This window comes from Pogoniulus pusillus, chromosome 41, assembly GCF_015220805.1.
Source record: "Pogoniulus pusillus isolate bPogPus1 chromosome 41, bPogPus1.pri, whole genome shotgun sequence".
Taxonomy (NCBI): domain Eukaryota; kingdom Metazoa; phylum Chordata; class Aves; order Piciformes; family Lybiidae; genus Pogoniulus; species Pogoniulus pusillus.
Genome location: NC_087304.1, coordinates 104,765 through 118,992, shown reverse-complemented (window position 1 = coordinate 118,992; position 14,228 = coordinate 104,765). Strand labels below are relative to the sequence as shown.

General features: G+C 55.7%; 1 protein-coding gene across 1 annotated transcript in view; it reads left to right on the top strand.

Moving 5' to 3' along the window:
- Window positions 1–13,908: 13,908 nt before the first annotated feature.
- Window positions 13,909–14,228, top strand: part of UNC13A (unc-13 homolog A) — a 38,946-nt gene continuing 38,626 nt past the window's right edge. The window contains exon 1 of the mRNA XM_064175322.1: window positions 13,909–14,062. Coding sequence (XP_064031392.1) covers window positions 14,041–14,062 — 22 coding nt within the window. The 5' untranslated portion in view covers window positions 13,909–14,040. The remainder of the gene's footprint in view (window positions 14,063–14,228) is intronic.

Here is a 14,228-nt window from a genome sequence, read left to right as displayed (position 1 = left end):
TGTGCCCATGGGCACTTCAGTGCCAAGGGCCTGTGTGTCCCTTCCCCCAATCTTCCTTTTGCTCACATGTGCTTCTGCACTGATTTTCCCTTCTGAAATCTTTAGGGAGCAGCCAGGACTGCAGCGTTACCCTTCCCCAGGGCCTGGAACTGTGGCAGGACTGAGGCTGGGTTTGGCACCATTTTGGGCTCTGAGACAGTCCCTGGAGCTGAGCACATGGGAATGCTTGGGGCCTGGTTCACCTTACCGTGGAAGCTGGAGCACTGAGGTCATTAGTGGAGGGAGAAATGAAAGTGCTGAGCTCCTTTGGGAGCTGTGGCAAAGGAGGGGCAGCACAGTCAGACACAGCAAATGCCCAACTGCAGCCCAAAATGCCCCAAGCTTCCTGCTGAGCCCCCAGGCAGCTCCTCCCACCCGGTGCCTTAGCTTCACTGCCTTCATTACCTCTTGCCTGTGCCTCATCCTGCCATCTTGCCTGTGCCTTGGCTGTCCTCCATGCCATTCTCAATGGAGTCTCTGATGGCAAAGGTGCCAAAGAGGGGAAGAATCATCCCTCTGGAGACACTGTGCAGTGGCAGGCTGGGGGTGGTACATGAGGCACCTTAGGTGAGTGGCAGAAGGGACAACCTCCATCCATCACTCTGTCAGCCCCTGCCATCTACAGAGTGGTGCCCACTGCTCACAAATGCCCTGAGGCTGTCCCGCCACATCAGCTGGCTGCCAGTCCTGGCTGGCACCCACTCCCTGCCTGCTCCTGCCTGCACATGCCTCTGTCAGGGCCTTCGCCCAAGCCCCAGCATGCTCAGCACCTGCCTCATGCCTCGCGCCAAAGAACCCAACATGGCCCTTCTCCCTGCCCCAGCTCTGCTGACAATGGTGCGGGCACCAAGCCTGGCCCTGCACGGAAATGGTTTGATCTTGCACTCATGAGTGATTTATTTCCCATAGCTGGGCACCAAACAACCTGCTCCTCTGGAGGTGGGTAGCATGGCAGCTCCCCTTCCCCTCCTAAGGAAGCCAGCAGCTTCTCTGGCTGAGCCTGGACTGGTGGGTGTCTGGCAGACGGAGGTGGAGGCGGTTTTTGGTGCTGTACCTGTGCCAAGAAGATGGATCCAAAGTACTGCTGATGCTGGTGATGCGTGGCTGCACCCCACGGGTGCCTGTGGCTACAAAGGAAAGTGATAGAGATTGGTGGCAGGGTCCCAGCCCTGACATGGCCCTGGCCCAGGGTGAGAGTGAGCGTTTCCTGGCGCTGTCTGGAGCAGAGTTAAGGAGACTTTGCAGGCAGAGGGAGACCTCAGCGCTCCGCCCCGGCTCCGCCGCGCAGGCTTTCCAGGCTGCTCCGCATTCACTGCCGAGCGCAGCGAGAGCTGGGCTTTGTCACGGCGCAGCGTGTTAAGCACATTGCTGTCTCTTAGCAACCCTAACTGGTTTAAGAAGAATTTTGTTTGGTTTTTTTTTTTTTTTTTGGAATATGGAAGGAACACACCAGGAAATGGCTGCGCCAGCCGGGTTCATCTGGGAGCATCAGCTCGGCGTGAGGAGCCGGCAGCGCAGCACAATAGCTTGGCCCCGGCTCCGCGGCGCCCGGCCTCAGATCTGGGCGAGCTGGCTTGGCTCCCACTGGAAAAACGGGAGCACGGGAAGCAGTGGGAGGCTTCTGTGGCTAGGATGGGCTGGCTCTGCCTGGGTAGGGGGCGGGGAAGCGGGGAGAGCATGTAGGGACTGTGTCCTTGGCATGTGGACAGTAGAAAGCCTTTGGTCATGCCCCATTGCTCTTGGCTTGTAGCCCTGCTCATGTCCCCAGCCCTTTACCCTGCATAGCAGCTGACTGGGGTGCCATGGTCAAGAGCAGTGAGCAGGTGGTGGCAGCGTGGACGAGACCCTAACCCTGCCCAGGCTATACTGGGGTAACTGGGTCCCAGGGTCACCCTCTCCATAGTCCTGGAGCCATTTAACGGTAAATGGCACCAGGGAGCATTAACTGAAGTGGGCAGAGGGGTGAGGGTACAAACAAGTGCAGAAGGTGAGTCTGCAACTGCAGGCAATCAGTTATTAATTCCAGTGAGACATTTTGCCCCTTGATTTCCTGTAGTCCTGCCTTTACGTAACAGCAGGGAAGGGCAGGCACTTACATGGGGAGGAGGGAGCTGGTGTGAGGAGTGGGCTGGGATCAGCATCCACACCCCCACATGAGCTCTAAGGGCATCAGGGTGAGAACCTGCTCTCTCAGCATGCCACTGCCATGCTAGGGTGACATGGGGGGTGGTAGCATGTCCTGTGCCTTACCCATGAGAACTGCTGCCTTTCCATTCCCATCCGGGGCCCTGGAGGGCTGTAGTCCCCTTGGGGACATGACTGGGGCCTTGTATCCTCTTATCGCCTCCTGGGTGGGGGATAGGAATTGGCAGAGCTGACTGCCCCACTGTGTGGTGCTGGCATACAAACATGGGTGTGTTTGTGCATGGATGCCCTTGCACACGTGGATTTAAGTGCACGTGTTTCCACGTGGGCACTGCCTGTGTATGTACTCACATGTGTGCACCCTTGCATGTGTTTGCACACATGTGCATTGCTATGTCCCCCCAGCATGTGCCACGGGACAACCCCACGTGCATGCTGAAGAACATAGGTGTACAGGCAGTGCTGTGGCAGGGGCCTTGCTGAGCGCCGACAGCAGCCCTTTGTGCCGGCTGGTGGCAGCTGGGGTTGTGGCAAGCTGCGAGAGTGCTGGGGGATGCACCACTCCACTGCCTTCGATTGGCTGAGCAGCAAATAAATAAAAGGGAATTAAATAAATAGAGGCGAGTTGGTTTATATAATCATTGGTACAGTTTGTCCTGAACCTCTGCACGGATTGGAGAGCTGGCACGGGCTGTGGGTCATTAGCAGCTGGACTGAGACCCCCACAGTGCGGCCACTCTGGCCCCCTGGTCAGCAGCTCCCAGCCTTAGCCCCTATTTACCTACCTGGGTACTTTTTAACGAGTAACCTTGGGCAGGGCCGTGTGCAGCTTGTGTTTGGGTACCCTCATGGATGTGTGTACACGGCTGTGAGCACTCCTGTGCCTTTGCAAACGTGCACGAGTGAGTGTGTGCACGGGCATATGGCAGAGGGCGCCTGCCTGAGCGTGTGGGTGTGCGTGGGGGCAGCCGTGTTGTACCTGTGCCCATGTGTGTGTGTGGGTGTGCATGTTTGCAGACATGCACATGCCTCTGCGTGTGCACACATGCTTGTGGGTGTGCAAACACGGATGTGTGCAGAGGCACCGCCATGTGAATGCCCACACGTGTGCATGTGCTCGTGTTCACCTGGGTGGGAGCAGGACGCTACACGCGAGCGGTTTCGTATCTGCTGTCCCTGCACCTCTTTGCACATCCACCGCTGTGCGTCAGGGTGGGAGCGGCCACTCCCCCGGCGCCGTAGCACCCAAGGGAGCTGGCACCCTGGATGTGCCAGCACGCACTGAATGGTGGCAGATCAGGGTCCGCATGTTCCCTTGCACCCTGGCCTCGCCACTCGGTGGCTATCCGCACTCCTCTGCCGTCCCTCACCCCGGGGGAGCCACGGCAGCGGGTCCCGGGCTAGCTCCTGCCTGTCCTCGCCACCACCCTCGGCTCCAGAAGCCCCAGGACAGTTCCGCCGCCGTCCGGAGCAGCTCCTGCGCGCTCGGCTGCTGCCATCTAGCGCCTGCCGCGGCCGGCCCTACCCGGCCCGCAGGGACCGCAGGGAGCCCTCGCTAGCCGCCGAGCCCGGCTCCGAGGCAGCCTCCTGCGAGTCGGAGTGAGCCTAGGCACCTTGGTTCTCGGTGGAGGTGCTGGTGGGCTGAGATCCCCTCGCTCTGGGCTCCTCGTCGGTGGAGGGGCCCGGAACAGTCCTGTCCAGCATTATTTCAGGGTTGAACTCGATGGCCTTGCAGGTCTTTTGCCATCTAAATAATTATACAGCTCTATCCTGGGAATTGAGAGGGGAAACAGTCTTTTATTTTACAAACCCTGCGGAACCAAGATTCCAGGGAAGGGTTGGATGATGTTGATTTCACAGATTGCATTGGGTTGGAAGGGACCCTCAAGGGTGAACCTGTTCAAACCCTCTGCAGCGACCACAACATATCCAATGAGAGCAGGCTGCCCACATCAAGTCTGATCTTGAATGGTCCCAGGGATGGGGCCTCAACCACATCCCTGGGCAGCCTGATCCAGTACTTTACCAGTATTTTATCCAGTATTTTGGATGCTGTGATGGTGCCTGGACACTCCTTTACCTCCTCTCCTCAAGCTACTTCTGTCTACCTGGGCATAGGCTGTGAGAGTGCAGGATCCTGGCTTACCCACCAGTGACTGTTCCAGTGCGCTTTGTTGCTGGGAAGGATGTTGTCAGAGAGGGGCTGACACACTGGCAGGGACTAGAGTCCTGGGCAGTGCTGGGCATTTCATTGTCATGTATGGGCGAAGGACTGGCCTGCAAACCACCACTGCATCAGTCCCCAGTGGAGCCTTTACATGCATGCTGCTGGTGGGCAGATTTTTTCCTCCTCGAGGTGGAAGTGCTCGCCCTGCACTCTGGAGCTGCTGAATCAGGGACTCATGTGCTGGCAGTGACAGCTCAGCTTGCCACATCCTGCTGGGGCTCAGCATTAAATGGACTGTGCCAAAGCTCGCCAGAGCCATGAAACTCTCTGTCTCGGAGGGGTATTCTGCTGCCTATGCCGATTGTGGCAGAGGGGAGAAATTAATTGGTGCAAGAGAATATTCTATAAAAATAGATATTTATTAACTTCAATATTCTGAACTCTTGCCACCCCCAACCACTGTATTTTAATATTAAAAGGATCCTACATGACTATGAAAGACATTCTAGGATTAATATCACACCTTAACTTATTAATAACCAGCAAACAGTTCAAACTATAAACAGAGAGAGGAGTTTCCCTGCAGCTTAATGCCGCTTGGGGTCTATACACTGTTTGCCCAGCAGGTGGGCTGAAAGCTCTTTCTGCTCTATGGCAGGAGGCAATAGAAATTACAGAGGCATTTACTTACAAATTCTTATTAATTATCATTTACCCTCTGGGGTTATGTCACAGCCTATGCAAGTGTCCAAACTTCAGGGGAGTCTTTGCCCATGGACTTTGAGGCTGGAATCCTCCCGGCTTCAGGGGAAAGGAGAATCCTCCCGGCTTGTGGGGAAAATGACAGTCTCTGACCTTGTTCTCCTGGCGAAGGATGCAATCTCTGCCCTTGTCTCCTGGCTTCTCGTGGACGCTCTGTCCAAGGATTCTTGGCAGGACCTCAGGTGCAGAAGCAGGATGCTGTGCTGTCTCAGCATGATGTGATGCTGGCTAGCAGGCCAATCGCGTGCAGACAATTCAGGGCAGCGAGCATGCAAGGTGTGCACAGCTGCATGGGAGACTGAGCTCCAGAGATAAAGGCAGTCAATACAGGATCTCGTCCTGGTAACTCACTGCAGTGGCATGCAGCTGTGCACAGCTGGCTGGGAGACTATGGGAGATCCTGTCTCTGTAATAACAGCAAAGCAATTAGGCAGGCAGGCATAAGCAAGAAGCAGTGCTGGCGAGTCTAAGCCTAACAATGAGCGAGTGAGCCTGAATGTGAGCAAGCGAGCGTGAGTGATGCAGGGGAGTCTGAGCACGTTGTTTACCTGTGTGCCCCCATTTATCAAATGTGGGCCGAGATTAATGGCCCTTTGGACACTAGAATGACCAACCAGGTTATGGCAGTCAGCCAAACAATACCATAATAGGCAAAAGCCACAGGCCTGGACTTTCCAAATATGGGAATCACATGGGCCTGGGGCTGGGTTTGTGGGGGTTTACACAACCACCTTACACAATCAGGGGTCCTGGGCAGGCCAGACTCTGTGGCACCAGGTCTGTTGTGCCCCTTTTATCCATTTAATGTGTTTACCTCTGGTTTGGGGAGAAAAACATGTCCAGACAGGGCAAGGCATAAACAAGCCTGGTTTTGGGCCTACAGGCCTTCCACAACACTCTCTTGTGCAGATGCTGGTCCCAGCCCTGCAATGGTGTGTGGGGGATGATCAATGGTGTGTCAGCAGAGATTTGGGGCCCTCAGTGCTGTGCTCAGGATGTCTTGGCAGGAGATGCCACACAGGCACTTTTAGGCACCTTGAACCTCATTAATTCTGTTCACCAATGGTCAGACCATCAGGACCCGTCCTGGGCTGATGGAGGCACTTGGGGAGCTGAGCGTGCTGGGAAGGGCTGATGTGAGAGCTGAATGCCGGCTGCATCCCTCTCTGTCAGCTCCAAGCTTTGCTTCTGTTTTACATGGACTAACACAAAATGCGACAAGCTGAGGCACAGTGTGGCAGGGACACAATCCACCTGCCTTAGGGAGCTCACAGCTGGCCGGTGGCAACCAGCTGGGCAGCACAGATGCAGTGTTGGGAGTGTGTGTTTACTGTGGACTGGCCTCTGGCATGCTCCAGCCTTTTCCAGGGCACTTTTCCAGCCAGAGATTCTCAAATGGGAGCCAGGGAGAGGCTGCAGCATCCCACGTCTTTCATCCCTAATGAAAGCATCACCACTCAGCCCTGTTTCAGCAGAATGGTGTGTTTTCCAGGATGAAGACAGACAGTCCAAGGGGCTGCTGACAACTCCCAGGGGCGCGGGCACCATAGGTAGATTCTCAAAATAGCAGGGTGCTGCTGTGCTCACTGCCTCGGTGGGAGATGGCTCCCCCAAGTGTGGCTGCAGCCAGAGGCATTGCAGGGCTACAGAGGCTGCCTCAAAGGCCAAGTTTTCTCTCTCTGAAGTTCTGTTTGCAGCAACTGGCAGGGCCACTGGGGCAGTGTGGGAGTTTCTGAGTCAAGGGGCACTGCATTCCCACCGTCGCACAGGGAGTTGCTGGGGTGGGAGGCAAAAGTTGGTGCCCTCCACCTACAGCCCTTTGATACTAGCTCTACAGCCTATTGCCCTGGAAACTGCAGCTGCCCACAGCAGGACCACACAAGGCAGGATCTGGCCTCCTGCTCTGCCCCTTCCCTTTGTGCCTTAGTCCTGGTGGAGCTGGCACAACTCTTGGTACTATTTCTAGACAGGGATGGGGACGTCCTGTAGTTTGTCTCTGCCTGAGCACCCTGTGCTGCTCATGACCACAGATTCTGGGCTTCCCTTGCAAAGCTGAACTGCCTGCGTGGCAGTGGCTGGTGCTTCCCAGCAAGAACCCACTCAGCACATCTGCTTCCCACAAATCTCACATCACAGAATCTTATCTTAGGTTCACAGAATGGTTTGGGTTGGAAAGGACCTTAAAGATCATCTAGTTCTAACCCCCCCTGACATAGGCAGGGACGCCTCCACCAGCCCAGAGTGCTCAAGGCCTCATCCAGCCTGGCCTTGAACACCTTCGTGGAGGGGGAATCCATAGCCTCCCTGAGCAACCTGTGCCAGTGTCTCCCCCACCCCACTCTAAAGAATTTCTTATAATCTCCAGTCTCAATCTCCCTTCTTCCAGCTCAAACCCATTGCCCCTTGTCCTATCACTGCAAGCCCTTGTAAAAAGTCCCTCCCCAGGTTTCTTGCAGGCCCTTTTCAGATCACAGGCTTACAAGATCTCAGGGGTTGGAAGGGACCCAAGGAAATTATGGATTCCAACCACCCCGCAAGAGCAGGACCACACAATGTAGCACAAGAGCACAGAGGAACACATCCAGACAGGCCTTGAAAGGCTCCAGAGAAGGAGACTCCACAACCTCTTTGGGCAGCCTGTGCCAGGGCTCTGGGACCCTTACAGTAAAGAAATTCCTCCTTGTGTTGAGCTGGAACCTCCTGTGCTGCAGCTTCCATCCATTGCTCCTTGTCCTATCCCAGGGAGCAGTGAGCAGAGCCTGTCCCCCCCTCCTGACCCCCAGCCCTCAGATACTGATAAACATTTATTAAATCCCCTCTCAGTCTTCTCCAGACTCTCAGCCCCAGGTCCCTCAGAATATCCTTGCCAGGCATTGCCCTCCAGTCCCCTCATCATCCTTGTAGCCCTCTGCTGGACCCTCTCCAGCAGATCCCTGTCTGTCTTCAACTGGGGAGCCCAAAACTGAAGGCAGTGCTCAAGATGAGGTCTCAGCAGGGTAGAGCAGAGGGAAAGGAGAACCTCCCTTGATCTGCTGGACACACTCTGCTTAAAACACCCCAAGATCCCATTGGCCTTCTTGGCCCCCATTGCTGTGCCATGGGTAACTTGTTATCCCCCAGCACTCCCAGGTCCCTCTCCTTGGGGCTGCTCTCCAGCAGTCACCTCCCAGCCTGTACTGCTGCAGTTTATTCTTCCTCCCCAGGTGCAGGACTCTGCACCTGTCCTTGTTGACCCTCATTTGGTTCCTCTGCCCAGCTCTGTCTGCCCAGGGCTCTCTGGATGGCAGCACAGCCTGCAGCTGTATCAGCCAAGCCTCCCAGCTTGATGTCAGCAGCAAACTTGACGAGCAGACTCTGTCTGTGCCCTCATCAGTGGCATTGACGAACAGCACTGGACCCAGCACTGATCTCTGAGGAACTCCACTGATTACAGCTCTCCTGCTGGACCTGGCACCATTGATCACCTTTGACTTCTGTCTTGTAACCAGTTCCTAATCCACCTCACTGCCTGCTCTTCCATCCCACACTTCCTGAGCTTGCTCACTTGTCAGGTCCTATAAGGAATGTCCCAGAGGAGAGCTGCAGGGTCTCTTGCAAAGTAAGACAGGTGCTTGGGAACTGCTGTAATCATCTGGTCAGAAATCAGAACTGCTGCTTGTGGACCCACAGCTCCTGGCTGGCAGTGAGGTTTACTAAAAAAAAAAATCCACTAAAAAAAAATCTGGGGTGGGCCAGAAGGACCAATCGAGTGTGGCCCCAGGCCTGCCTGGGACCTGGGGCAAAGCCAAAGTCAGCAGGAAGAAACAGAAACCCAAACCCCCAGTGCAGGGAACCCACCCAGCCAAACCAGTGCTGCAAGTGGATGCAGCCCCAGGTCTCCCCTGTGCTGGCTCCAGGCAGGGCTGTGCCATAACATTTGCATCCTTGTCTCAAAGTCCCACTTCAGGAGTAGCCTCACACCTCAAAATCAAGTGCCTGAGACCCAGTCCTGACTCCCTACCCTGTCTGTTCTGACTCACTGTCCACTATGTCTTGGGCCCTACATTGTAGCACAGCTGCCACTTCACTGAGCCTTCCTCTGCTGCTGCTGTTGCTGTGTCCAGGGCCTCCATCCCCACCCAGCCACTCCAGAAGGTATCCAGCATGATTCTGTCCTTCTTGTGCCCTGACACACACTTTTCCCCCCAAAATGCACCCAGAGCAGGCCTTGAGCCCAGGGAGCGCTTGGGAAAGCAGCTGGATGGAGGTGAGGAAACAGCCCTGCCCAAGTACTTTCTTAGTGCCCCAGAGAGAGGCTGCTCTCAGCTGAGCTTGTGGGTGGTCACTGCAATTCACAGGCTGTGCCAGCACCAGCTGGGCAAGCCTCCAGCATGGCACCCGTTCCAGGGAGATGGAAGGATCCTGGAGCCATGGGAAAGAAAAGGGATATGTGGAGTCTCTGAGGCTTTGGGGGTTGCTTTGGCTCTCTTCTCAGGGAAGGAAATACTGCAGATACCACCTACAATCCACCAGGCCCTGTGCCAGAGACGCCTGAAACTTAGACAGATGAACCAACAGCTCCCTTTATGCTGGTGGGCTCCCATGCCACCCTTTCTAGTGCTGCCCACCTGCATCCTGCAAACACACAGTTCTGAGCTCAATATGTGCAGCTGGGGGAAGTTGTTCCCCTCTGGCTCTCCTATCTGTAGAAACTCAAGGGCAAAAGGAAGGAATCTGACCCGAGGCTGGGGGCACTGGGGACCAGAGGGCTGTGGGGGGTTGATCTCACAGTGTGGTGCAGGACCTGGTCATTGATGAAATGCAGTCACAGGTTTTGGCCAGGGATCCCCATCCCTATTGCCTTGGCTTGGCCCCCTGAGGGTGTTGGAGGCTCCTAGGGGTGTGAGGGGTGTGACATTCTGCAAGAGTCATTGCCACGTGTGCTGTAGGGATTCCTGAAGGATGCTGTCTGAGGTTGTGCTTGCCCCTTTCCCGTCAGCCTGGCCTCAACTCCTCAACTAATGATGAGCTTTCCTGGACTTTGGGTCCCGCCACATGGACACCCTGACCTCCAGTAAGCACTGAAGGCTGTCAGCTGTCCCGTCACCATCAATGTAGATGGATTTTGTGGCCATCCTTCCAGTAATTAAAACCTGACTCAGGTTTGGAGGTGCTGGGCTGATCAGTTCTGCTTGTATTGAACCTCTGCTTCATTATGCTCAGCTGCAGCTGCATGTGTCCTGGGGCTGCCCACTGGCACAAGTGCCAGCCCTTGCTGAGTGCTCTGCCTTTCCCCTTGCCCCCTGGCTGTTGTCTTGCCTGCTGGTTTTCCACCCCTGTCTAATTTCTCAATCAACATGCAGACAGAGCACAGCTGCTCCCTGGCTCTGCCAGGAGATGCCCAGCTGCCCAGGGCACCCCTGGAGTCTTATGACCCGTTGGTCATAGGGGTAGCAGGCAGGTGAGATCCAGGGGTTTGCTGGGATGATGTGGGCATTGAGGACGCTTTGGAGGCCTAGGAGTGAGAGGAGAAGGAGCTGCTTTTGTGCTGAGCAAATGACATTTGGGGATATTTAGACAAGAAGCTTCAGAGGATAAGAGCATCCTACTGGCTGGGATCTGCCAGCACCAGGCACTGCCTGCACTGGGGTCTTGGCCTCCACTGTGGACACAGCACTTTGTGATTTGTGGAGGGAGGAAATGGCTGTGTGGGGAGGGGAGCAGCATGAGAGACAGACTGCAGGAACTGAGGCCCTGGAAATAATTAATTTTGACGTCTGGAGATTTCTTTCTCTGTGTGGTTTGGTTTGGTAGTTTTTTTTTTTTTTTTTTTTTTTTTTTTTTTTTTTTTACTATTGTTTTTTATTTTGCTAAGATTTCTTTATCCTTCTTTTTAATCAAAAGCCAGGATTTTTTTGGGAAGGGACTCGGGAGCTTTTCATGAACATTTCCCTTCTGATGAGATTTGTTTTCATATCAGTGAAGGCTTTGGGCAGAAAACACCAGGGCTGGAAGGAAGATGTGCTGGAGCAAGGGTGCTGGAAGGTGTCATTGGAGTGCAGGTCCCTCGTGAAGATGGACTGCACTGAACTTGGTAAGTCTTCCAGCTTAAGAATTGCTGTTTGGCTTGAAAAGGAAGGTTTGAAAGCAGAGCATGGCTGCATGCATGTGCTGATGTGTGCCTATGCATGCATGCAGAGCTGTGTGTACAAGCAGGTATGGTGTGGTCTGTGCATGCGTCAGCACAGCAGGAGATGTGTGACTGGAAGAGAAGTCCTGATTGAAGCAGAGCTCTCCTGCCCCAGTGCTGGCAGGAGCAGGGAGGAGATGCCTCAAGACAACACCCAAAAGTACATTGGGAGCTGGAGAAGACTTTGTGAAGTTGAGAAGGGCCTGGCATGGCCCTGGCTTTGGGGAAGAGCCCTGGCAGAATCTAGGGACACTGCAGCTCCAGCTCTGCCAGGGTGATGATCATGAGCATGGGCTCCATGGCAATGGCATACTGCCAGGGCTAAGGTGGTACCATGCAGTCAGCCCAGTTCAGCAGAGCTACTCCACGCTGATGGGCATCACCCCAGCTGTATGGGAATGCAGAATTGCTTTTCATGTGCCAATGAGAGGCAGAAGAGTAGCTTCCACCCTAGGTAGGAAAGAGGAAGTAGCTGCAGTGCTGGTTGCCATGCCAGGCACTAGCACCTGGCATAGGCCAGCTCTGCCATCCCTGGGTCAGAGCTGCTGGAAAGCCAAACACCAGATGATGTGGCAGGGTCCTGCACCTGGGAACAATCCTCATGATCAATACAGACTGGGAGAGGAGGTGGTAGAAAGCAGCCCTGAGCAAAAGGACTTGGGGGTGCTGATGGATGAGAAGCTGGACATGAGCAAGCAGTGTGAGCTGCAGCCAAGGGCATCCTGGATTGCATCCAAAGCAGCATGGCCACAGATAGAGAGAGGGGATCCTGCCCCTCTGATATATCACCTGGAGTGAGGTCTGGAGCCCTCAATACAGGAAGAACGTGGACCTGATGAAATGGGTCCAGAGGAGGCCAAGAAAATGATCAGGGAGTTGTAGAAGCTCTGCTGTGAGGACAGGTTGAGGGAGCTGGGGGTGTTCAGCCTGGGGAAGAGAAGGCTCCAGGGAGACTTAATAGTGACCTGCCAGTACCTGAAGGGGCTACAAGAAGGCTGCAGAGAGACTGTGTGAAAAGGCCTGCAGTGACAGGATGAGGCAGCAGCAGGGTAGAAGAGTAAATCCATCATTTGGCACCATACCAAGAAGGCAGGCACAGAGGGACAGGCAGACATCTACATGAAAGCTGGGGAGGAACTGTTCAGAAGGGCTTGTAGTGATAAGACAAGGGGCAATGGTTTGGAGCTGAAACAGGGTATATTGAGGTTGGACAACAGAAAGAAGTTTTGTACAATGAAGGTAGTGAAACACTGGAACAGGTTGCTCAGAGATGTGGAGGCCCCACCCCTGGAGACATGCAAGGTCAAATAATGGTGTGGTCCTGAACAACCTAATCTAGTTGGAGGTGTCCCTGCTTGCTGCAGGGCAGTTGGACAAGATCACCTTGGAGCGTTCCTTCCAACTTCATGCATTCTGTGGTTCATTCCGTGGCAAAACCCTGAGTGTCATGGAGGCATGCACAAACCAGACAGCAACAGTGACCCAAAATTGTGACCCAATCAAGTGACAGGCTGGGATGTCAGTTGGGAATACACTACACCACCAGCTGAGCTCCAGCCCTGGGCTTTAAGGAATGCTCTTTCTAGGAACATGAGCCAAAATGTGCTCATTCTTGCTCATAAGGGGGGAACCTCCCACCGAGGGGTACCCAAAATGAACAAAAGTATCCTTAGATCCCATTCTACAGGGAGAGGATCTGACTGCCAAGCTGCTTGCTGTGTGGACACCAACTCCAAATGTCTCTGTAGTGGGACTTCATTGATCCCCTCAGTCGAGGGTGCACTCTGGTCAGGTCTTACTAGTTGGAGGGCCAAGCTCACAGAACCACATCAAAGCAGGGTAAGAGCCTGGACCTGGAAGCACCAGGTACTATCCAAAGCACTGAGCTGATCTTAACTGTCTCCTAGCAAGCCTTCAGCAAGCCTCGGCCCTCTGTCAGGTGTCTGCCAGGTTTCGGTGTCTGCCGGGGTGGTTGTAACAGCCACACTGAACTCACGTTCGCAGCTGATGAAGCTGTGGGGTCTGCTTTAACCACCATGTGTTCCCTCCTGTGAGCTGGTCCCTTCCTGGGCCTCTCCAGTCCCTGGGCTGTGCCTAGATATGAGCATCTCTTTGGAATGTGACACTGAAGGTGGACAGGGGAGAGGGGATCCTCCTGGGGAGGGATGACAACAACTTACGCTTCAGCACAGCATGGCACATCACTGCCTCCTGCCCCAGGGGCTGTAAGGCTGCCCGGGTGGTGGGGTAAACGCTGCTCGCCGAAATCACCTTCCCTTCTGGGGCTGCGCAGGCAGGACAGAGTCCCCCAGATTGCAGAGGCAAGAAGCCAACGACCCTCAGGGCTGCCCAGAGCAGGCCCCCGGCGCAGGGTGGGCGGGGCAGGTTCCGCCCCCTCGGGGCGATGCGGATAGGACGGAGCCACCCTCCCGCCTTTGCCCCTACTTTCCCGGGCAGTGCGGATGTGGCAGGTCCCGCCGGGGCGACCCCTCTTCGCCATGCACAGCGGCAGCACAGCCGCTCCCGGGCCGCACGCACAGCGCTCGGCCCCGCCGAACCCCGCGGGCGCTGCCTGCCCCTCGGCCCGGCGGGGGGCGGTGCCCGGCGGCTCCTTACGCGGCGGCGGGGGCGGGCGGAGTGACGTCAGGAGCTGTCCCCGGTGCTGGAACAAGATGGCCGCCCGCTAGCCACAGGGGCGGCGGCGGGAGCGGCGCCGAGCCCACTCCGCGCCCCCCGCGCCCGCGCCCTCACTGGGACCATGTCGCTGCTCTGCGTCGGAGGTACCGGGGGAGAGGGGAGCCTCTCGCGGGGAGGGGGCGGCAGATCGTCCCCAAGAGCCCCGCTGTCTGCTGCGGGCATGTCCCGCTGCCCCGGTACCGACAGAACTCCCTTCGGGGGACAGCGGGACGTGGGGACCGGCGCAGGCTGAGGTGTGGGGGGTGGGAG